The sequence below is a fragment of the Nomascus leucogenys genome, chromosome 24 (assembly GCF_006542625.1).
Source record: "Nomascus leucogenys isolate Asia chromosome 24, Asia_NLE_v1, whole genome shotgun sequence".
Classification (NCBI taxonomy): domain Eukaryota; kingdom Metazoa; phylum Chordata; class Mammalia; order Primates; family Hylobatidae; genus Nomascus; species Nomascus leucogenys.
The window spans coordinates 27728152-27753619 of NC_044404.1; the positions used below are offsets into that span (position 1 = coordinate 27728152).

Below are 25468 nucleotides of genomic sequence, written 5' to 3' on the forward strand. Positions count from 1 at the left end.
GCCAAATGGGTAGCTAGCTATTCGATTCAGTTACATGATCACACACTGCCAAAGAGCCAACATTAAAGTCCATTCTATAATCCCTTTAAATGGCAACACTAGATTTAGATGCTTTACAGACTTTTTTTCAGTCTTCACGACAAACCCAGGGGAAATAACGTTGTTTTCTTTTTGTAAATGAGGAAATGGAGGTTCTCAGAGCTGACATAGCCTGCTCCACATTCTAACTAAAAAGTGGGAAAGCCAGAATTCAAATCCAAGTTTCACTATGTTACACTGCCTCAGATGATGAAGTAGTCATTATACTGCTCAGAAAGAAAAATGAGAACATTTTTACAAGTTACTACAATAGAACTATTTTATTAAACATATGAATGTAGTTATTTTGTACAAAACGCAGTAACACTTCTTCCTTTCCTCTGCCCCTGGAGGCACTACCGCAGAACTTCATGTTCACAGAAACACACGTCATGACGAGTGTGTCAAAAAGTCATGACAAGCAGGAAAGTGCAATTCTGAAAGTAATGCCACACAACCAAAGTGGGAAATGAAAACAGGCAGAGGCCAGCAGGTCTCTCAGCTAGGGCTCTGCCTACAAGGCCTGGGTCCTGCTCGTCTTTCAGCAGGAAACATTTTAAGAAGAGAAACTCCCGAGCACTATGTAAGTACTCTCCTGGTAGCATCCTTCCAATTCCATCTATCTTGATGTTGTAACAAGCTTATTTGTAACTTCCTCAAGAAATCCCACCCTGGATTGCATCCCTGTCAATTGCCCATCTCCCTCTGAGCTTCAAACAAAACAAAATAAAACAGAAGAGCAGTAAGTTTCAAAAGGAAGTCAGAGGAGACCTTTGATAGATGAAACCTACTTCCTAGAAGCCCCCTGGCCAGACATATGCAGAGCTGGAGACAATAGATTGTGAAACTAGGTCCAGCTGTAAATTATTTCAGGTACCTAATTAGATCCAGTTATTCTGCATCTGTGGATTTAAAATGGTCATCATCCACAGTAGAATAGATGTGCCCCTCATTGCTCAGAAAATCCACAGCTTGCCTAGAAAGAAAGAAAGAAAGAAAAAAAAAAAAGGTCATTTTCAGGCCAATTCAGAAGGAAACTGCCTTTTGGATATGGCCAAATATGCAAACTTCGCTTATCTCCCAACTTTCTACCTTAGCTAAGAATTCACAAGTATTTTGCACATAGAAAGCTCTTATAGGGAGAAATGCCAGTAAAATAGCAAAACAGAGCTTATTCATGGAGACAATGGCTATTAGGGCTATCTTGGATCCCTCTCCCAAATTGTGCAAAGGAAAGACAACAGGGCCTCACTTAAATACAGTCTAAGCAGGAAAACAAGGATCTAAAGCTGTAGTCACACTTGCACGCAAAATCTCCTAGTAGAAACCACTGTCTTTAAAAGTCTCCCTTTTCCAGCCACACACTGAAACCCCGTTGGTCCCCCTCTGGGAAGTAAAGTTGTAGGAAGCAAAGGAAACACTCTGAAACCTTCAAACCCTTCAAGGTCCTCAGGGTTAGTGTCAGTAACATATTTAATAGCCACAATCTACAGAGCACCTAAGTAACAGCAGTTCTCTACCTCATCAGCATGCAACTCTGAGACAGGAATTATAATCCTAATTTTACAGGACAGGAAATGGAATCAGTCCTGAGCATTTCTTATCTAGCTAGGCCTGGCAGGTCAATTGATTTATAGTAACAAATAACTATCACAAGCACCATAAGTCAGTTTGTTTGATTGGTTTACTACACTGGAATCAGGAGGCTGCTTGTCTAAGATGGAATCAGGATAAGGGTGTTGGAAGGACTGATTGTTTAATAAGGTACAGATAGCCTAATACACTCATGTCCACAATGGGGACAGTAACAGCCACAGGACTATACACCTGAGGACCAGGAGCTAAGGACTTCCCTCCTCCAGTCTAAATCCCATAAGGAAATCAGGTCAACTTTTTGCTCAAATTATTATATATCCCTCACATATAATGGTCCTTAGTGTTTGCTGAAATGAGTGATGTGATGGGTAGCACCATTTTGGCACATAGTCTTTTTCCTATTTTTCCATAGCTGAACAATTTCCATTCTGCCAACAGGGTTGCAGTTAAGTTTTGTGTGTGTGTGTGTGACAGTCTCACTGTCATCCAGGATGGAGTGCAGTGGCACAATGATGGCTCACTGCAGCCTTGACTTTCTGGGCTCAAGCGATCCTCCCACCAGACATGCGCCACTGTGCCCGGCTAATTTGTTTTTATTGTTTTTGTAGAGACAAGCGTTTCGCCATGTTGCCCAGGCTGGTCTTGAACTCCTGAGTTCCAGCAATCTGCCCACCTCAACCTCCCAAAGTGCTAGGACTGCAGGCATGAGCTAGTGCCTGGCAAACTTCTACTTTTTTTTTGAGATGGAATCTCGCTCTGTCACCCAGGCTGGAGTGCAGTGGTGCGATCGTGGCTCACTGCAACCTCTGCCTCCCGGATTCACGCGATTCTCTTGCCTTAGCCTCCAGAGTGGCCGGGATTACAGTTGCGTGCCACCACGCCCGGCTAATTTTTGTATTTTTAGTAGAAACGGGGTTTTCACCATGTTGGCCAGGCTGGTCTCGAACTCCTGACCTCAGGTGATCCACCTGCCTTGGCCTCCCAAAGTGCTGAGATTACAGGCATGAGCCACCACGCCCGGCCGCCAAGTTTTACTTTTTAAACTCACTTCTCACTATCAGGAAACCCCTGTGAGGTGAAATAGGTACAATGCCAGAGCCTGAGCTCATGAAGATCAAATACTCACTTGATTGAGGATACAGACATGTGTTTCAGCTGGTTCTTGAGATCCTGAAAGTTCAACCCTTCAGGTCTTGGACAAGCCTTAATCAAATTCAACACCTGAAGATTCAAATCAGATTTTAGCAATTATTTTGGATCAGCCTCCTCTTTGCAAACCTGAGTCCCTTTATAGAAAAGAAATGAACCAGGTACTTAAACAGTCATAGCTCATTAAGGAAGTAACAAAATTTAAGACTGTCTGTGTTTTGTATTTCTGAAGCCACTCTGGTGGAGTTTACCTGGTTTTGGGCCACAGTGAGGCCATTTGCTGGCATGAAGCTATTCCCACCGAAGTTCCCGGCTTCACTCATTCCTGGATTGCTGATAGGTGCTCTCCCTGCTGAGGGCTGAATTAAGAAATAAGTTAACAATATTAGAAAATCCATCAAGTTAAACATTCTCTACTACTTCAAATAGCTCTTTAAGCAGCTTACAAAAAAACAATTTATAAACAGTTTCCCAGTAACACTGCTTACATTGGAAGGGACAGCTATTATCTAATGAGTATTTCACAGGAAGATAAAGTAACTCCCCGAAGCACATAAATATCAAAAAGAGAAAGATACTCTTGGCTCCTTTTGTTTGTGATGTGAGACGAACCAGAGAAAAGTAGCAGTAAGAAGAAAATTACCCAGAGTCTGCCATTTTGGTATCCGTGGGGCCCAATCACTCAAGCATTCACTGAGTGTCAATAGGCATGAAGCACCACAGGCAGAGAAAAGGAGACACAGTCCCTATCGTCCTCTCTTTCCTTCTTTTTTTTTAACCACCAAATTCTTAAAATGCTCTGCAATCACTATTTTCATTTCCTTTCTCCCCAGTCACTCCTCAGCCCACCATATTTGGGTTGTCCCCCAGTACACCTCTGAAACTGTTTTCACCAAAGTCACCAAAGACTTTTCAACCAATTATCCAAGTCTCTTTCAGTCCTCCTAATACTTGACCTCTCAGAAGCAGACACTGCTGACCATACTCCTCTTCAAATGTGTTCCTCCCTGGGCTTCTTGACACCACATTCTTCTGGTTCTCCATCTGCCTCTCAAACTGAACCTTCTCAGTATCCCTCATTAGCCTCTTCTGTCTCCCAAAAAGCTGACAGTGTCCCCAGGATTTCATCCCAGACCACCTCCTGGGCCACAAACCCTCGTTGCCAGCCGGATTGCTAACCGGATGCCAACATGGTGAAACCCCGCCTGTACTAAAAATACAAAAATTAGCCGGGTGTGGTGGTGCGTACCTGTAATCCCAGATACTGGGGAGGCTGAGGCAAGAGAATCGCTTGAACCCAAGAGGCGGAGGCTGCAGTGAGCCGAGATCACACCACTGCACTCCAGCCTGGGTGACACAGTGAGACATTGTCTCGAAAAAAAGGGCCAAGCGCAGTGGCTTATGCCTATAATCCCAGCACTTTGAAAGGAGGCTGAGATGGGCAGATAGATCACGAGGTCAGGAGATCGAGATCATCCTGGCTAACACGGTGAAACCCCTTCTCTACTAAAAATACAAAAAATCAGCCGGGTGTGGTGGCGGGCGCCTGTGGTCCCAGCTACTCGGGAGGCTGAGGCAGGAGAATGGCGTGAACCTGGGAGGCACAGCTTGCAGTGAGCCGAGATCACACCACTGCACTCCAGCCTGGGCGAAAGAGCAAGACTCTGCTTAAAAAAAAAAAAAAAAACAACCCAAATAAACAAAATTTTAAAAATTTGAGTAAAGTAATCCTTACTATGGCCTCCAAAGCCCCACATAATCTGGGCCCTGCCTCCTTGCCTACAACCCTCTCCCTCTCCCCTGTCATTCGCTTCACTCCAGACACTGGCCTTGCTGGTTTCAGAGATGTCATGCTTACTCAACACTCCTGGCTCTTGCACGTCCTAGTCCCTCTGGTTTAGAATGTTCTTCCTCATCTAAAATTTTACCATTCTTGTTCCCTCCATCACCCTCTTCTCCTGTTTTGCTTTATTTACTTCAGAGCACCTATATAACTACTTAAAATTATACATATATTTTTGTTTATTGCTTCTTTCTCCCAAGAATATAAGTATATAGTGTTCACTGCTATACTCGAATGGGGACTAGAATGATTGGGACTATTAGGCGCAATAAATATTTTTCTTTTTCTTTATTTTTTTTGAGACAAGGTTGCTCTGTTGCCCAGGCTGCAGTGAGTGGCACGATCACAGCTCAATGCAGCCTTGACCTCCTGGGCTTAAGTGATCTCCCAACCTCAGCCTCCCAAGTAGCCCATCTAATTCTTTAATTTTTTTTGTAGTGACAGGGTCTCCCTATGTTGCCCAGGGTGGTGTCTTGAACTGGGCTCAAGTGATGCCCCCACACCAGCCTCCCAAAGTGCTGGGATTTCAGGCCATGAACCACCACACCTGGCCCTGAGGGCTTTCTAATACTAGAGTGAACAAACCTTTTGCGTGGTCCTAGATGGACTTACCAAAGTGAATTCACACAACAGAAAATACTATGGAGAAATTTCAATATGAACCAAGAAATATAATTTCAGGGAAGAAATAATAATACATAATTTTTCCTACTTAGCCAGTAAGTTGGAAGAAAGACATCAAAATGCTGTCCTGAAGGGGACTACTCTCTGAATATGCACTGACAGTCCTGGAGCTAAGAGCTATATAACTGCTTAGAGCCTATAATTACACGTCTACACTTGAGGGTTGTCACAGGCCTCAGCTGTCCAGGCCAGTGGAGTCAGAGGAACTCCTAATTCTGAGAGAAACATGAGCGTTTCATCTGGAATAAAATGCAATGACGAAGCTAATGGAGAAAGTGTTCTGAGGACTTAGTGATGTCTTTCTCTGGCTCAGCCTTCAAAATATCAAGGAAATCAGAGCAGGAACACAAGAGTAGCCTGTGTTCTTCCAGGGAAGAGAAAAAGCTAGGAAAGCGAGGCTACTCACCTGGCTGTTGGCTTTGCTTAGTACCATGTGTGCATTGATCACTTCCAGAATATGTGTGGTGAACTCATTCATGTCCTCCAGGGGCATGATCTTAAAGGCTACCAGGCTCTTTTTATTCTATTAAAATGAAGAAAAAAAATGTGAATAAAATGTGAACATACATTAATTTCAGGTCAACACTGTGGCTCTTTCCTTGGTCATAATATTAATATTTCACCAATATGAGAAAAATGTTATATACTCTCAGAGGTATTCCAAATATGGTCAAACATGAGGAGAAAAAAAACTAAAACTAATAGCTAAGGGACATTAATAATTTTCCCAAGGTTGCATAACCAAGCAAAATCTAGACTCCTGACTCCGAATCTCCTGTTCTCCTTCCTCCAACTAATGAACGCCACAGATAGCAATTGTAGAAGGAGATTCTGTTCTTTACCATTCTGTTAATTTCATGTTAAGGTTAAAAAAAAAAAAGAAAAAGAAAAGTTATTTCCTTTTGAAGAGAGTAAGAAATAACTTCCCATTAAACAGGGAGACTTAAGTATTTTAACTATCCAAAAGCCATGACATGAATCTAGAAACTGCTTCATGCAAAAACACTTTAACTGCTATTTTATTCTGACTTTACCTGAAAAGATCTCAGGTGGCCTGCCACTTTCACATATGTTTCTGGAGGAACCACAGTGTTCTCACTGCTGGCATCCTAACATAAAATACAAACATGTCATTAAGGTTTTAGTGATGCTGCTGAAAGCCTCTTTAACATTTCTGTATTATGTATAGAAAGTTATGAAGTAGAAGAGTTAAAGGATCCTAAAATGGCATTAAGTAGTTTGCCCTGCCTTTTACAACTTATTGTGTAAAACCAGGAATTAGAATAAAAATATCTCTAAAGGTAATTCTCAGTTCCAAAGTTCTGTAGCACATCATAAAAAAGCAAACAATTATCAATTATGACACTCTTGTTCAAGCTCTTAGGCACACAATTTTCTTTCTTTTTTTTTTTTTTTTTTGGAGAGGGGGTCTCGCCTCTGTTGCCCAGGCTGGAATGCAGTGGCACGATCTTGGCTCACTGCAACCTCCGCCTCCCAAGGGAGGGTTTGAGTGATTCTCCTGCCTCAACTTCTCCAGTAGCTGGGATTACAGGCGCCCACCACTACGCCCGGCAGGCACACAATTTTCTGGTGGATATACTTAATGGCAAAGCAATTCTACTTTTAGGAATTTAAGTAATTAAGAACATGCATTAAGATTTAGATTTATCATAGTATAGAATATTAAAAATTTTAAAACAACCTAAATATCCAACATAAAGTACACATTTCTATATAATAGGATACTCCACACTGTTGCACATGATAACATAGAATTCTATTTACTGCCTGGAAAAACAAGTCATGATACATGGAAAAAAGCTGATTTCCCATTTGGGACAATACACACTAAACTGTTTATAATGGTTGACTAGAATAATTAAAAACGATTTTAATATTTATCAGTTTCCTAGAATATGCACACATTATGCGAAAAATACATTAGCTGATTTTTTTTTTTTTTTTTTTTTTTTGAGACGAAGTGTCTTGCTCTGTCACCCAGGCTGGAGTGCAGTGGCACGATCTCGGCTCATTGCAACCTCTGCCTCACAAGTTCAAGTGATTCTCCTGCCTCAGCCTCCCGAGTAGCTGGGACTATAGGTGCCTGCCACCACACCCGGTTAATTTTTTTGTATCTTTAGTAGAGACGGGGTTTCCCCATGTTGGCCAGGATGGTCTCGATCTCCTGACCTCATGATCCACCCGTCTCGGCCTCCCAAAGTGCTGGGATTACAGGCATGAGCCACCGTGCCCGGCCCATTAGCAGATTTTTAAAGTTCTTTTCTGACTACATAAAATGTATTACTTAAAAAAAACTGAAAATATATCGGGGTATGTGAGCTCACACCTGTTATCCTAGCACTTTAGCAGGACAAGGCAGGAGGATCCTTCGAGCTCAGGAGTTTGAAACCAGCCTGGGCAACATAATGAGACCTTGTCTCTAAAAACAAACAAAAAACTAGAAAATATATGCTTAAAAATAAAAACTCTGGCCAGGTGCAGTGACTCACACCTGTAATCCTAGCATTTTGGGAGGCCAAGGCGAGCAAGTCACTTGAGGTTAGGAGTTCGAGACCAGCCTTGCCAACATGGTGAAACCCTGCCTCTATTAACAATACAAAAAAAAAGGGTCGGCACAGTGGCTCACGCCTATAATCCCAGCACTTTGGGAGGCTGAGGTGGGCGGATCACGAGGTCAGGAGTTCGAGACCAGCCTGGCTAACAGGGAAACCCCGTCTCTACTAAAAATGCAAAAATTAGCCAGGTGTGGTGGCAGGTGCCTGTAGTCCCAGCTACTCGGGAGGCTGAGGCAGGAGAATCACTTGAACCTGGGAGGCGGAGGTTGCAGTGAGAGACTGTGTCACTGCACTCCAGGCTGGACAACAGGGCAGGACTCTGTCTCAAAAAAAAAAAAAAAAAAAAAAAAAAAACCCCACACAAACAAAACAATTGTATTCCCATATATAACATTTTGAATCCACTTGAGAAAAGATCTCTGTTTCAACTCCTTTTATCAAAATATATTCCATGTAGATCACAGGTCTAATTATAATAAAAGAAACCACAGAAATAATACGAACAATTTTTTTCTTTTTTTTGAGACAGAGTCTCACTCTGTCGCCCAGGCTGGAGTGCAGTGGCGGGATCTCAGCTCATTGCAAGCTCCGCCTTCCGGGTTCACGCCATTCTCCTGCCTCAGCCTCCCTAGTAGCTGGGACTACAGGCACCTGCCACCATGCCCGGCTAATTTTTTGTATTTTTAGTAGAGATGGGGTTTCACCGTGTTAGCCAGGATGGTCTCAATCTCTTGACCTTGTGATGCACTCACCTCGGCCTCCCAAAGTGTTGGGATTACAGGCGTGAGCCACGGTGCCCGGCTTTTGTATTTTTAATAGACAGGGTTTTGCCACATTGACCAGGGGAGTCTTGAACTCCTGACTTCAGGTGATCCACCCGCCTCGGCCTCCCAAAGTGTTGAGATTACAGGCGTCAGCCACCAAACCCAGCTGAGATTTATTTACTTGGTTTTTTGATAAGGTCTTGCTTTATCATCCAGGACAGATTACAATGGTGGGATCTCGGCTCACTGCAGCCTGTGCCTCCTGGGTTCAAGTGATTCTCCTGCCTCAGCCTCCTGAGTAGCTAGGCTTACAGGCATGTGCCACTGTGCCCAGCTAGTTTTTGCATTTTTAGTAGGGACGGGGTTTTACCATATTGGCCAGGCTGGTCTCAAACTCCTGGCCTCCAGTGATCCACCTGCCTCAGTCTCCCAAAGTGCTGAGATTACAGGCGTGAGCCACCACACCTGGCCAACAGCTCTTTTTTAATCTGAAGTATATATTGGGTGGCTGCTTAAGATTTTTTAATTTTTTTTTTTTGAGACAAGGTCTCGCTCTGTCACCAAGGCTGGAGTGCAATGGCACCATCTGGGCTCACTGCTACCTCCACCTTCAGTGGGGCAAGTAATAGCAGATGTGGTGGAAATAGCAGGAGAAATGGAATTAGAAATGGAGCGTAAAGATACAACTGAATTGCTGTAACTTTATGGTAAAACTTGAGTGGATGAGAAGTTGCTTCCTCTTTTTTTGATACTGAGCCTCACTCTGTTACCCAGGCTGGAGGGCAGTGGCACAATTTTGGCTCACTGCAACCTCCATCTCTTAGGTTCAAGTGATTCTCCTGCCTCACCCTCCCGAGTAGCCGGGATTACAGGCATGTACCACTATGCCCAGCTAAATTTTTTATTTTTAGTAGAGACGAAGTTTCACCATGCTGGCCAGGGTGGTCTCAAACTCCTGACCTCAAATGATCTATCTGCCCGCCTGGGCCTCTCAAAGGAGTTGCTTCTCATGGATGAGCAAATAAACTGGTTTCTTGAGATGGAATCTCCTCTTAGTGAAGATGCTGTGAACATTGTTAAAATGACAATAAAGGATTTAGACTACTCCATAAGTTTAGTTGAGAAAGCAGTAGCCGGGTTTGAGACTGAATCCAATTTTCAAAGAAGTTATACTGTAAGTAAAATGCTATCAAACAGCATGATATAATATAGAGAAATCTTTTGTGAAAAGGAGACTTAGTTACTTAGGCAAACTTTGTTGTCTTATGTCAAGAAATTGCCACAGCCAGCTTAACCTTCAGCCAACTACCACCCTCCTCCGTCAGCAGCCATGAACGCTGAGGCAAGACTGTCCACTAGCAAAAACATTATGAATTGCTGAGGGTTTGCATAACTGATTATTACGATTCGTTAGCCATAAAGTTTTGTTGTTTTTTTTTTTTTTTTTTTGAGAGACAGTTTCACTCCTGTTGCCCAGGCTGGAGTGCAAAGGCACATCTCAGCTCACTGCAACCTCCACCTCCCAGGTTCAAGCGATTCTCCCGCCTCAGCCTCCCAAGTAGCTGGCATTACAGGTGCCCACAACCATGCCCGGCTAATTTTTGTATTTTTAGTAGAGACGGGGCTTCACCACATTGGCCAGGCTGGTCTTGAACTCCTGACCTCAGGTGATCCTCCCATCTTGGCCTCCCAAAGTGCTGGGAGTATAGACGTGAGCCACCGCACCCAGCCACCATAAAGTATTTTTTAACTAAGACAAACAAACAAAAAAAACAAACTGGGACTAGTAGAAGCTTCTGAAAGGTAAACTAGAAAAAACTGCACAATTTATTTTTCAAAATTATTTCTTTTTGAGATAGGGTCTTCCCATGCTGCCCAGGCTGGTCTTGAAATCCTGGCCTCAAGTGATCTTCCTGCCTAAGCCTCCTGAAGTGCTAAAGTTACAGGTGTGAGCCACTGTGCCTGGCCGCATTATAAGAGGTCACTATAATAATTTTCAAGTTCTTGCAAACAAAAACACTCTTAGGGGAAGGGGAATCAAAGAGAAAATTTACAAAAACCCCACAAATTGACATTAAACATAGTAAAAAAAAAAAAAAAAAAAAAATCTGGCTAAAACCAAAGAAATACACATTAAAAAATGATAAAATTTTCACAGAAAAGACTATTTTTTTCTGAGATGGAATATTGCTCTGATGCCCAGGCTAGAGGGTAGTGACCCAATCTTGACTCACTGCAACCTCTGACTCCCAGGCTCAAGCAATTCTCCTGCCTCAGCCTCCCGAACAGCTGGGACTACAGGCACGTGCTACCATGCCCGGCTAATATTTGTATTTTTATTTTTTATTATTTTTACGTATTCTTTTTCTTTTTTTTTTTTTTGAGGCAGAGTCTTGCTCTGTTGCCCAGGCTGGAGTGCACTAGTGTGAAGATCTCCGCTTACTGCAACCTCTGCCTCCTGGGTTCAAGCGAGTCTTGTGCCTCAGCCTCCCGAGTAGCTGGGACTACAGGTGTGCACCACCATGCCAGACTAATTTTTTTTATTTTTAGTAGAGACGGGGTTATACCATGTTGGCCAGGCTGGTCTCAAACTCCTGGACTCAGGTGATCCACTCATCTTGGCCTCCCCAAAGTCCTGGGATTACAGGCATGAGCCACCGCACCTAGTCAATAAGACTTTTTTTTTTTTTTTTTTGAGACGAAGTCTCGCTCTGTCGCCCAGGCTGGAGTGCAGTGGCGCAGTCTTGGCTCACTGCAAGCTCCGCCTCCTGGGTTCACGCTATTCTCCCGCCTCAGCCTCTCCGAGTAGCTGGGAGTACAGGCGCCCGCCACCACGCCCGGCTAATTTTTTTGTATTTTTTTTAGTAGAGACGGGGTTTCACCGTGGTCTTGATCTCCTGACCTCATGATCCACCCGCCTCGGCCTCCCAAAGTGCTGGGATTACAAGCGTGAGCCACCGCGCCCGGCCAATAAGACTATTTTTTAAAACAACTAGCATACTGGCAAAAATTTAAGACAAAAACCCATTGTTAGAAAGGGTATGGAGGATGGGCACAGTGGCTCACACCTGTAATCCCAGCACTTTGGGAGGCTGAGGTGGGAGGATTGCTTGAACCCAGGAGTTTGAGACCAGCTTGGGCAACAGAGTGAGATCCTATTTCTTAAAAAAAAAAAAAAAAAAAAAGTTAAGGGTATGGAAACTAACTGGGCACTCTCATGCATGACTAAGTGTAAACTGGTACCTTTAGAGAGGACAGTACAAAAATGCAAAAACTAAGATGTTAAAAAAATGTCAAGTGTGTATTTCCCCCCAGAAAACCCACTTTTAAGAATACATCTTATGATTATTTTTTTGAGATGGAGTTTTGCTCTTGCTGCCCAGGCTGAATGCAATGGCATGATCTTGGCTCACTGCAGTCTCTGCCTCCCGGGTTCAACTGATTCTCCTGACTCAGCCTCCCGAGTAGCTGGTATTATAGGTGCACACCACCACGCCCGGCTAATTTTGCATTTTTAGTAGAGATGGGGTTTCATCACGTTGGCCGGGCTGGTCTTGAACTCCTGACATCAGGTGATCCACCTGCCTTGGCCTCCCAAAGTGTTGGAATTACAGGCGTGAGCCACGACGCCTGGCCTTATGATTATTTTATAATCATGAAGAAATGTATGCAAAGATACTCACTGGAGCATTGTGTATAACAGCAAACGACTGAAAAGAAGTTAAATGTTGTTCCCTGACTGGGTCTACTGTTAAGTAAGGGATGATGTATTCTTATAATGGAATTGCTGGTCATTTAAAATGATAGATGTAAATCTTTACAGATAACATTAAAAAATCAGTTCCTGGCTGGGCCATGGTGGCTCAAGCCTGTAATCCCAGCACTTTGGGAGGCTGAGGCAGGATCACCTGAGGTCAAAAGTTCGAGACCAGCCTGGCCATCATGTGGAAACCCCGTCTCTACTAAAAATACAAAAATCAGTTGGGTGTGGTGGTGCACGCCTACAGTCCCAGCTACTAGACAGGCTGAGGCAGGAGAATCGCTTGAACCCGAGAAGCAGAGGTTGCAGTGAGCCAAGATTGCACCAATGCACTCCAGCCTGGATGACATGAGTAAACTCAGTCTCAAAAAAAAAAAAAACACACACACAAAATCAGCTCCTCACCAGGCATGGTGGCATCAGCCTATAGTTCCAGCTACTTGGGAGGTTAAGGCCAAAGGATCACCTGAGCCCAGGTTTGAGGCCAGTCTAGGCAGCAAGCCAAGACCCTGTCTCTATTTAAAAAAAAAAAGGCCAATGGCTCATGCCTATAATCCCAGCACTTTGGGAGGCCGAGGCGGGTGGATCACCTGAGGTTGGGAGTTCGAGACCACCCTGACCAACATGGAGAAACCCTGTCTCTACTAAAAATACAAAATTAACCAGGTGTGGTGGCACATGCCTGTAATCCCAGCTACTCTGGAGGCTGAGGCAGGAGAATTGCTTGAACCTGGGCGGCGGAGTTTGCAGTGAGCTGGAGATCGTGCCATTGCACTCCGGCCTGGCCAACAAGAGCACAACTCCATCTCAACAACAACAACAACAAAAAATCAGTTCCACAACATTATTTTGAGTGAAAAGACCACGTTACTGAGCAGTTGCATAGCATATTATCCCTTTTACAGTAAAAGAGGTATGTGGACATCTGTATGTACATATATGCAGAGACAGATGTCTGAAAGGATATTTTCCAAAATGTGTTGTAATAGTAGTTAAGAGACATGAGATGTCAGGTGATTTTTTAAATTTATAAGCAAGCATAGTGCATTTTGTATGAACATGTAGTATTAGGTATTCATAGTATCTACCTCCCTGCTTCATGGCAGGGACTGTGTCTACTTCATTCTTTTTATACCTGGAACCAAGCACAGTCTAGTTCAGAATTGGTACTCCAACAATAACTGCTGAATCAATTATCCTTTATTTTTCTGAGAAGGAAAAAATTAAAAAATTACATAACTACCAAGTTATTTCTCTATAGATAACTTGTGGTTTTTGAAGGAAAACCGTCTTTTTTTTTTTTTTTTTGAGTCAGTCTCGCTCTGCTGCCCAGAGCAACAGAGCAGTGCGCAATCTGCTGGAGTGCAGTGGCGCAATCTTGGCTCACTGCAACCTCTGCCTCCCCAGTTCAAGCAATTTTTCTGTCTCAGCTTCTGGGTAGCTGGGATTACAGGCATCCGGCTCATTTTTGTATCATTAGTAGAGACGGAGTTTCACCACGTTGGCCAGGCTGGTTTCAAACTTCTGACTTCAGGTGACCCGCCCACATTGGCCTCCCAAAGTGCTGGGATTACGGGCGTGAGTCACCATGCCCAGCCTAAAACAGTCTTTATTATCCAAATTTTCTGTAATGAATGTATTTCAAAATACAAGACACTAAGAGGCCTTCTGCACAATTGAAAAATAAAAGGATAAAAAGTATATACTGCATTTCAGTCTATTTTATCCATGTTTATAAAGACATTTATATATATGCTGCTTTGTAAAAATTGGGTCAAATCCTGCATACCACATTGGAATATGCTTTTCTCAACAATTTATGGCAAACACTTCTTTGTGACAATACATGCTTCTCTATATCATTTGTAGTATGCTATAAATGTGTCATGGTTTACTTAATAATCCTTTATTGCTAGTATTTTGAGATTGCTTTATTTTTATTTATTTTGAGACACAGTCTTGCTCTGTCACCCAGGCTGGAGTGCAGTGGCATGATCTCGGCTCACTGCAACCTCCGCCTCCCAGGTTCAAGCAATTCTCCTGCTTCAGCCTCCTGAGTAGCTGGGATTATAAGTGTGCACAACTACGCCCGGCTAATTTTTGTATTTTTAGGAGACAGAGTTTCACCATGTTGACCAGGCTGGATTCGAACTCCTGACCTCAGGTGATCTGCCTGCCTTGGCTTCCTAAAGTGCTGGGATTATAGGCGTGAGCCACTTCACTGGCCTAAATCTTTGTACATGTCTTTAATTCTTTCCTTGATGTAAACTCCTAAGCTGTGGAGTTCTGCTAGGTCACTATTGTTTGTTTTTTTGTTTTTTTTTTTGAGACGGAGTCTCACTCTGTCACCCAGGCTGGAGTACAGTGGCGTGATCTTGGCTGACTGCAAGCTCCGCCTCCCGGCTTCATGCCATTCTCCTGCCTCAGCCTCCCGAGTAGCTGGGACTACAAGCGCCTGCCACCACACCCGGCTAACTTTTTGTATTTTTAGTAGAGACGGGGTTTTACCGTGTTAGCCAGGATGGTCTTGATCTCCTGACCTCGTGATCCGCCCACCTCGGCCTCCCAAAGTGCTGGGATTACAGGTGTGAGCCACCGCGCCCGGCATTAGGTCACCATTTTTATGATTGATAATTTTGATACAAGCTGATGTTTGAGAAAGGTTATATACCAACTTATACTCACACTATAAGCCTAGTTTCTTAGGCTAACAAATCACTCAATATTTATTAAGTGCCTACTACTAAGCTAGGGCACTGAGTGGTAGCTGCTGCTCTTACTAGAACTGGACGTTGTCATTCTTTGTTTTCTCTGCAAACTTAAGCTAAAAATGATATCTCAATGTTTATTAAGCCTGCTTTAGTTACTGCCACTACCATTTCTACTGTCTTCTATGAATTATCTGTGCATGTTGTTTGCTCATTTTTCTAAGGTGCAGTGGTTTTCTGGTTTTATAAGAGCTTTTTGGCTGGGCGTGGTGGCTCATGCCTGTAATCCCAGCACTTTGGGAGGCCAAAGTGGGCAGATGACTTGAAGTCAGGAGTTTTGAGACCAGCTTGGCCAACACGGTAAAACCCTGTCTCCAGTAAAAACACAAAAATTAGGCATGATGCCACAAACTTGTAATCTCAGCTACTCAGGAAGGTGAGGCGGGAGGGTTGTCTGAACCGAAAAGGTGGAAGGTTGTAGTGAGCTGAGATTGAGCCACTGCACTCCAGCCTTGGTAACAAAGCGAGACTCTGTCTCAAAAAAAAAAAAAAAAAAAAACCAGAAACAACAACAACAACAAACAAAACAAAACTCAAAACCAGAAACAACAAAAAAGAGCTTTTTTGTTGTTGTTGAGACAGTCTCACTGTGTTGCCCATGCTGGAGTGCAGTGGCACAATCTCAGTTCACTGCAACCCCCGCCTCCTGGTTCAAGCAATTCTCTTGCCTCAGCCTCCCAAGCAGTTGGAATTACAGGCACCCACCACCACGCCTGGCTAATTTTTTATATTTTTTAGTAGAAATGGGTTTCACCATGTTGGCTTGGCTGGTCTCGAACTCCTGACTTCTAGTGATCCGCCCACCTTGGTCTCCCAAAGTGCTGGGATTACAGGTGTGAGCCACCATGCCAAGCCAAAAAGGAGCTTTATATTAATTAAAAATTTACATGTTTGTAATATGTTGCAAATATTTTCCACATTCATTTAAACAATATTTATTCCAGGACCACTATGTGACTAGCACTGCTCTAGGTGCTAAGGCTACAGTGGTGACCAAGATAAAAATCTTTGTTCTAGGCCGGGCGTGAGGGCTCACACCTGTAATCCGATCACTTTGAGAGGCTGAGGAGGGTGGATCACCTGAGGTCAGGAGTTTGAGACTAGCCTGGCCAACATGGGGAAACCCTATCTCTACTAAAAATACAAAAAATTAGTCAGGTGTGTTGGCAGGTGCCTGTAATCCCAGCTACTTGGGAGGGCTGAGGCAGGAGAACTTCTTGAACCTGGGGCCCAGAGGTTGCAATGAGCTGAGATTGCACCATTGCACTCCAGCCTGGGCGACAGCACAAGATTCTGTCTCAAAACAAACAAACAAACAAACAAAAAAAAAAGCAGGAGCCGGGTGTGGTGGCTCAAGCCTGTAATAATCCCAGCACTTTGGGAGGCCGAGGCAGGTGGATCACAAGGTCAGGAGGTCAAGACCAGCCTGACCAAGATGGTGAAACCCCGTCTCTACTAAAAATACAAAAATTAGCCGGGCGTGGTGGCAGGTGCCTGTAATCCCAGCTACTTGGGAGGCTGAGGCACAGGATCACTTGAGCCCAGGATGCAGATGTTGTAGTGAGCCGAGATTCCACCACTGCACTGCTCGGGCAACAGAGTGAGACTCTGTCTCAAAAAAAACTTTGTTCTAATGGAACTTAACATTCTACTATCTCCTGTCACTTGACTTTTAATTCTGTTTTTGGTATATTGGGAAGGTATATAATCAAATCTATTAACCTTTCACTTTAGAGTACCTGTCTTTGATGTCTTTTTGTATTATTTTTATAAGAAAAAACTTTAAAAAGACTAAAAAAGTTCAACATCTCCACAGTTCCAAAGTAACCCCATCATGATTCAAAAACAGCCACTTACATCTGTGTCAACCCACTGGCGAACGTCCATGGGTGCAGCTGTCATGTCATCTATTTTGTAAACAATGTTGGTTGGAGCCTTCTCTGCATGTCTGATGATCCCCACAATAGTGACCTAGGTTAGAAGAAACAAAGAAAAAAAAAAAAGGTCTGGTTTCCCCTGAAACCAAGGCTACATTTTTGTATTTTTTAATGAAGTCTTATTTCATTCTTTATTATGAGTAAGTGATTCTTTCACAAATTATTTGACATACCTGTGAAATCTCAACATTCCCAATTCTGAACACTTCATCAACCAAAGTGGCAGAAAGCAGCTGAGATATAGTACAGGGCACAATGTGCTGGGCTCGGGCTCTCTGAAAAGAAAAAGCATGCAAAATTCAATTAAGAAAGTACTAACTACCACTCATTCAACACCTGCCATGTGCCATGTACTTTAAATATATTAGAACATTGAATTTCAAAACAAATCTCATTATCCTTGCTTCAGAGAGATGGAAACCAAGGTCATATAGCAAACCAATACCACACTTTCAGAATCCAAACCCAGGTTTGTCTAACTCCAGAGCTCCTGCTGAATAGATACATGTGTTGCCCTGAGAATTCACCAAAATGAGTGGGTCAGAGTGGGGGACAGGATAAGAATGACCTGCTGCTGCCAGAACAGACCTTCAAGAGGAAACCCCAGCTTTAGGGTGTCGACAGGCTGGTCCTGCTGTTCAGGTCACTGACAAAATGAGATGGTATTGGGAAAAGGTTTGAGAAATGACTAATGGAGACAGGCCTTTGGAATTGCTTGTAGGTCTTGTGATGAACTGTAAAAGGTAGAAGAATAGCTTCTTGTAGGACAGATTTTTTGACAATCAAATGGAGCTCCTGGGGAAATGGAGTAAGAGCTTGGCCATGTTGGACATCTTTTTAAATTTTTTTTCTTTTTTTGAGACAGAGTTTCGCTCCTGTTGCCCAGCCTGGCATGCAATGGCGTGATCTCAGCTCACTGCAACCTCCATCTCCCAGACTCAAGCGATTCTCCTGGCTCAGCTTCCTGAGTAGCTGGGACTATATGTGCTAGCATTTTGCATTTTTAGTAGAGATAGGGTTTCACCATGTTGGCCAGGCTGGTCTGGAACTCTTGACCTCAGGTGATCTGCCCACCTCAGCTTCCCAAAGTGCTGGGATTACAGGTGTGAGCCACCGCCCTCGGCCAAATTTTGTTTTGAGATGGGGTCTTGTTCTGTCACTCAGGCTGGAGTGCAGTGGCATTATAGCTCACTGCAGCCTCAAACTCATGGGCTCAAGCAATCTTCCTGCTAGTCTCCTGAATAGCTGGGACTACAGGCACACCAACACACCCAGTCAATTAAAAAAACTTTTTTTTTTTTTTTGCAGAGACGGGGTTTTGTTGTGTTGCCCAGGCTGGTCTTAAACTCTTAGTCTCAAGTGATCCTCCCACCTTAGCCTCCCAGTGTTAGGATTACACGCATAAGACACTGTGCTGGACTCATGTTGGACGTATTAGGGGGAAGAGGCATGATAGGGTAGACAGAACAGTATCTAGTGAGTACACTCAAATCGTATCTTTTTTTTTTGAGATGGAGTCTCACTCTGTTGCCCAGGCTGGAGTGTGGTGGCACCATCTTGGCTCACTACAACCTCCATCTCCTGAGTTCAAGCAATTCTCCTGTCTCAGCCTCCCGAGTAGCTGGGATTACAGGTGCACGCCACCACGCCCAGCTAATTTTTGTATTTTTTTCTAGAGATGGGGTTTTGCCGTCTTAGCCAGGCTGGTCTCAAACTCCTGACCTCAGGCAATCTGCCCACCTCAGCTTCTCAAAGTGCTGGGATTACAGGCGTGAGCCACCGCGCTAGGCCCAAATCATACCTTAAACCAGCCAGACAACAGTGTAAACTTATTTTTGCCTACCAGTGGCAAGAGGTAGTCTGGGTAACATAAAGATGAATACAATGGGACAGGATTTACCCTCAACATAGTCCTAATCTAGGGGAGCTACAAAGGTAAACAATAAACCTGATCTTGATACACTGTAAAATGAAACATGCCATGTGGGACCTCAGAAAAGCTTACTGGCAAAAGAGGGAGGCTTTAGGCTGAACTCTGAAGCACGAGAATTTCAACAGTGAAAAAGTAGCAGGTAACAGACTGAGGGCAAGTATGTACCCCAGTCTCCTAGAGGGAATATGTACAAGGCACAAAAACGATGAGAGCTCTTCCTGTCAGAAGCCAAGAGGAAGTGGACCAATACCTGTACTACATGGAAGACTTAGAACACAGTAGACTCTTGGCCTTCATGGATTTAGCAGTCGCAACTCTGACCTGAACATCCACGACACTGCCAATATTTCACTTTGCTGAAGCATGATTTTGAATGGTGAGTATTGCCACAACAGGATAAAGTAAGCTCAGTCAACCGCTGGCACATATGCCACAAAAGGCAGCAGCCAAGCTTCAGGGTTAAGATTGTGGCTCTATTCTCAAGAGCAGTTGCTCGGCCAGGCGTGGTGGCTAATGCCTGGAATCCCAAGGCCAAGGCAGGCAGATCATTTGAGGTCAGGAGTTTGAGATCTGGCCAACATGGCAAAACCCCATCTCTACTAAAAATTAAAAAAAAAAAATTAGCCGGGTGTGGTGGCACATGCCTGTAATCCCAGCTACTGGGGAGGCTGAGGCAGGAGAATCACTTGAACTCGGGAGGCAGAGGGTGCGGTGAGCCGAGACCACGCCACTGCACTCCAGCCTGGGAAAGAGACTCTCCTCAAAAAGAGAAAAAAAAAAGAGCGGTTGCTCTTGGTCACATGTATTAACTCATTTGTACCTCGGTTTCCTCATCTGCAAAACCAGGAATGATATTATAAAAATTAACTACACGGTAAAGGACTCAGACTACTACCCAGCACATAGCACTCAGTAACAAATGTTAGCTATTATTATATTAGCTACTGTTCCTCATTCTTTACATCTGCAATAGCTTTTAATAACCAGGTTGACAGGATCAACTGTTTTTCAATTTTCCTTTATGGTATCTTATAGGTAAAGTTACATGCTATGTTAATATTTATAGTCTTAAAATCTGCAGGGGTCCCAGGATTTACCTCTCACAAACTACTATATTTCACCTATCACAGCTGAGATTTTCATTGTATCTTCAGCATAAGAAAACTTAAGAACCAGTAAGGTAAAGTAGCAAGAACATAAGGTTTGGAGCCAGACAGTCCTATAGACCCATGCTCAAATCCCAGCTCCAAAGTCCTGGACACATGACCACCTTTCCTGAAAACTGGGGATATATACCTCTCAAGTTGTAAATGAGACACATAACATCTATGAAGTGCTGATACCAATCTCTGCATGTAGTAGATGTTTGACAAATATTATTACCTCTCAGATAAAAATGTTACATATAGGTAACAGTTGAGATGTTAACAATGCCTTCAAATTCATCTCAAATCAACTATTTATTTTTTATTGAGCACATATTTTATGTAGGAATTGATCACAAGGAATTCCTAGTCTGCTCCAGAGAGGTTCACAAAGTGTCAATAAAAATATGCTTAATTTTGAAAAAAAAAAAAAAAAAAAAAAAAAAAAAAAAAAAAAATTTTCAAACTAAAAAAATTTTCATAGCTGACTATGAACCACAGACTACTCTGACAGTACTTCAGGAAAGTACCATTATTACAGATTAAAATTGGGTCACTATTTGAAACTTCACATGGTTCAATCACATTGAACAAATATATAATCAACAGGAAACATTTTGGATAGAGTTTTTTATCACCCAGGGATGGTGCTGCACACCTGTAATCCTAGCTACTTGGGAGGCTGAGGTGGGAGGATCCCTTGACCCCTGGAGTTAAGAGTCTGTGGTAAGCTATGACTGCACCACTGCACTCCAGCGGGGGTGAAAGTGAGACTGTCTCAATTCTAAAAGAAAAAAAGAATAGGGCATTTACCTAACTTTTAACTGTGGAAAATACTAGATTTAAAAACCAAACAAGGCCAGGCGCACTGGCTCACGCCTGTAATCCCAACACTTTGGGAGGCCAAGAAGAGCGGATCGTCTGACGTCAGGAGTTTGAGACCAGCCTGACCAAAGTGGCAAAACCCCGTCTCCACTGAAAATACAAAAATTGGCCAGGAATGGTGGCATGCGCCTGTAGTCCCAGCTACTCGGGAGGCTGAGGCAGGAGAATCGCTTGAACCCAGGAGGTGGAGGTTGCAGTGAGCTGAGATTGTTCCACTGCACTCCAGCCTGGGCAACAGAGAAAGACTGTCTCAAAAAAAAAAATAAATAAATAAATAAAAACACAAAGACCGTCCAGGTGTGGTGGCTCATGCCTGTAATACCAGCACCATGGGAGGCAGGAGTGGGAGGACTGCTTTAGCCCAAGAGTTTGAGACCAGCCTGGGCAACATAGTGACACCCCGTCTCCACAAAAAGAAAAAAAAATCCAGAGACTGGGATTGAGTCTCCAACTTACAAGCATTATTCTCTGAGAAGCTATCTTAATACCCAGCTTTTAGGAATTCTGAGATAAAAATTTTAACAACCAGAATGGAGAAAAATAGTTAAGCTTGGGAAGAAAAGATGAGAACCAATCATCTACCTTGTTTTCTCCTTCACGCCCTCAAGGAAATCAAAATAGAGAATTAAAGTCCCTTAAGATCTTCTAGGAAAGAGAAAACTACAACAGGAAGAAGCTGCTGCTCATCAGATGTTGGATTTGTTCAGCATCATGTGCGTACTGCCTGATTCTAGTTCCTTACTAGCTATGTAAGCTTAGGCAGTCCCTTAATATACCTGAGTCTCTGTTGTATGCTGGAATAAATAAATTCCTTACAGAATTATATAAAATAATTTATATGAAAGTTATAAAGCGGCTGGGCACGGTGGCTCATGCCTGTAATCCCAGCACTTTGGGAAGCCGAGGCGGGCGGATCACGAGGTCAGGAGATCAAGACCATCCTGGCTAACATGGTACAACCTGGTCTCTACTAAAAAAATACAAAAAACTAGCCGGGCGTGGTGGCGGGCACCTGTAGTCCCAGCTACTCGGGAGGCTGAGGCAGGAGAATGGCGTGAACCTGGGAGGCGGAGGTTACAGTGAGCCGAGATCGCGTCACTACACTCCAGCCTGGGCGACAGAGCGAGACTCCGTCTCAAAAAAAAAAAAAAAAGTTATAAAACAATGTCCTTTTAAATATACCAGAATATCAGTGAGTTTTTAAACTTGCTTACACTGAATCTTAACACATCTGAGTGACTCCTAAAGAGAAGTCAAACTAACCCCACATTTACAGAATGAAATTGCAGTTGTTAAATGCAAACTCAGCTGGGAGTGGTGGCTCACACCTGTAATCTCAGCACTTTGGGAGGCTGAGGCGGGTGGATTGCTTGAGGTTAAGAGTCTGAGACCAGCCTGGCCAACATGGCCAAACCCTGCCTCTAAAAAAAAAACACAAAAATTAGCCTGACACCACAGTGCACGTAGGTAGTACAAGCTGCTAGAGAAGCTGAGGTGGGATGATCACTTGAGGCATGGAGGTCCAAGCTGCAGTGAGCTGTGATCACGTGCCACTGCCCTCCAGCCTGGCAGAGACCCTGTCTCAAAAAAAAAAAAAAAAAAAAAAGGCAAACTCATTTCAGAGTGACCAATCAACATTTAGACAGCTTTCTATAGATCGTTTTCCTACACACTGCCTTACTCATCAATTCTCAGAACCACCCTGTTACATGAGTATTACCAGTATCATCAGATGAGAAAAACCAAGGGCCACAGCCTTCAAGATGCTTTCCTGAAGTCACAATGCCAGTTAAAAGGCAAAATGGATTCTGGAGCCCCCATGTTCTGGTTCCGTAGCCTGTATTCTTTGTATATAATATTAAGTCTCACAATGACATTTTAAGGTATGTCAGCCCCTCTTCAAAGGGGCAAAACTGACTCCCAAGCCAGTTAAGAAACGTGTCCAGTGACACCCTACAAGTAAAGCAGCACGGCAATGGCAGAACACACGTCTATGACTTCAAAGACCACATTTCTTTTTTTGAGACAGTCTACTCTTGCTCTATCGCCCAGGCTGGACTGCAGTGGCACCATCTTGGCTCACTGCAATTTCTGTCTCCTGAGTTCAAGCGATTCCCCTGCCTCAGCCTCCCTAGTAGCTGGGATTACAGGCGCCCGCCACCACGCCTGGCTAGTTTTTGTATTTTTAGTAGAGACGAGGTTTCACCATGTTGGCCAGGCTGGTCAGGAACTCCTGATCTCAGGTGATCCACCCGCCTCAGCCTCCCAAAGTGCTGGGATTACGGGCGTGAGCCACCGCGGCCGGCCCAAAGACCACACTTCTGATATCGCCTCATCTCATTTAAAAATGACTTTGGGCCAGGCTCGGTGGCTCACGCCTGTAATCCCAACACTTTGGGAGGCAGAGGCGGGCGGATCACCTGAGGTCGGGAGTTGGAAACCAGCCTGACCAACATGGAGAAACCCCGTCTCTACTAAAAACACAAAATTAGCCAGGCGTGGTGGTGCATGCCTGTAATTCCAGCTACTCGGGAGGCTGAAGCAGGAGAATCACCTGAACCCGGGAGGCGGAGGTTGCGGGGAGCCAAGATCGCACCATTGCACTCCAGCCTGGGCGACAGAGCAAGATTCCATCTCAAAAAAAAAAAAAAAAAAAAGAATATAAAAGAGACTATTAATACAAGTTCAGGCCACGAGCAGTGGCTCATACCTGTTACCCCAGCACTTAGAGAGGCCAAGGTGGGAGGATCGCTTGAGCTCAGGAGTTCGAGACCAGCCTGGGCAACATGGTGAGACCCCATCTCTATTTTAAAAAATAAAAATAAATAATGAAAAAAAAAACAAGTTGAGAGCGTTCACACAAGACTGATTCATTAGCTACACTGATCAATTTCAAAATAAGGCCAACGAGGGGAAAAGCCAGGGAAACAGGAGGTGCAAAATTTGGCAAGATTTCATTTCTGAAACTTACGGCACTCAATTATAAGAGATGCGGATAATAATAGATCATTATCCCATCAGTTCATGTTGAAATCTTCCTTCAAAGCATAAAGTTTCTGTCATAGATGACTCAGGGACTTCAGGACAGGATAAAACAAAACTAAATACTCCTTTCAACCTACTGATTTCTTTTCGGCCTGAGAAGGTGCGGGCGATCCAAAGCCCCCCGGGGACTGCGTGTAGCCGCCGGCTCCCCCGTATGAGGAGCTGCCATAGCTTTCGAATCCACCTGCTTTGAACGACAGGATTAGTGCCTGTGCCACGTCCCACGCCTCCGAGAAACCCGCAGGCTCCCCGAGGCTTCGCCCTCCAAACACTGCCCGAGTCTCCCTAATCTTCCTCGCCGCCTTCCTGAGACCCCCAAACGCCCCAGCTCCGCTCCCGCCCTTCCTCTCCCGCTACCACACGCCTCTCGGACCCCAGGCTCGCCCTCTTGCTAACACCTCCTGCGATTCTCTTCCTCTTCCACCCCGCACCCCCATCATTACTGTTCCACATCTTGGTCACGATTCTCCGCAAAGAGGCCGAGAAGGTTCGGGTCTGGGGGAATCGCGGAAAACCACAGAACGCGACCGCCACTGCGCCGCTCTGGCTACTTTTCTCTGGCGCCACAAACTCCTTCCCGCGAATGGCGGAGCCAGTCAGCTCCCGGGGTGCTTCTCGCTTCAGCCAATCGGTGCTCACGAATGCTACGCTTGTTCCTGTCTTTTCTGCCCATGCTCCAGAAAACGCGTACTGCGCTCCCAGTTGGCTCCAGAAGCCTCCGCGGCCATCTTTACGAAGGGCAAAACCCTCCGCACTAGCGGAAGCAAGGAGCTGGCAAGGCGGTAGCGCAAGAAATCAACCAATCAGAACAATACTACCGCGGCGCAGCGCCGTGTGATCCCACTCTCGTCAAATGCGCGACTTCTGACGTCACTTCCTTTGTTCGGCGTGCTCAGGTTCCCGCCAAACTATCACCAATCAGACGACGCCTTCATCTAAAGGGCTGTAGTGGAGTTTTGGCTTCGGTGTTTCCCACCCGCGGTCGCGCGGGAATTGCGCACCTCAGGGACTCGCAGCACTAGCCTCACAGCACCGCGTGGAGTTGCTTATTGTTTTACATAGGAAGTCACATTCTCTTCGTGTAATGCCACCAATGGTGCCGATTCTCCCCAGTAGGGCTGTGAGAAACCTACGCCATCTTGCCCATGACAGACTTGTGAAAGATCTGAGGGTGACGCCCCTCGTCCGCCACCTGTCCCCACCCCAGTCTCATCCAGGCTTGGCCTCTCCACTCATTTTGACCATTTTTCATAATTCTTCATGTAACGTGCTGATCTGTTCCTCCCATAGGGAGTGGAACATTTT

General features: G+C 44.4%; 1 protein-coding gene across 1 annotated transcript; it reads right to left on the reverse strand.

Annotated features, from left to right (window-relative positions):
* Window positions 1-330: 330 nt before the first annotated feature.
* On the reverse strand, window positions 331-24872 carry RPA2 (replication protein A2). The gene is given in 10 exon segments (XM_030805405.1): window positions 331-1054; window positions 2801-2895; window positions 3075-3182; window positions 5757-5873; window positions 6385-6459; window positions 17076-17189; window positions 17329-17430; window positions 24241-24350; window positions 24607-24769; window positions 24771-24872. Coding segments are annotated over 10 exon segments (1035 nt in total). The 5' UTR covers window positions 24837-24872; the 3' UTR covers window positions 331-969.
* Window positions 24873-25468: the final 596 nt, after the last annotated feature.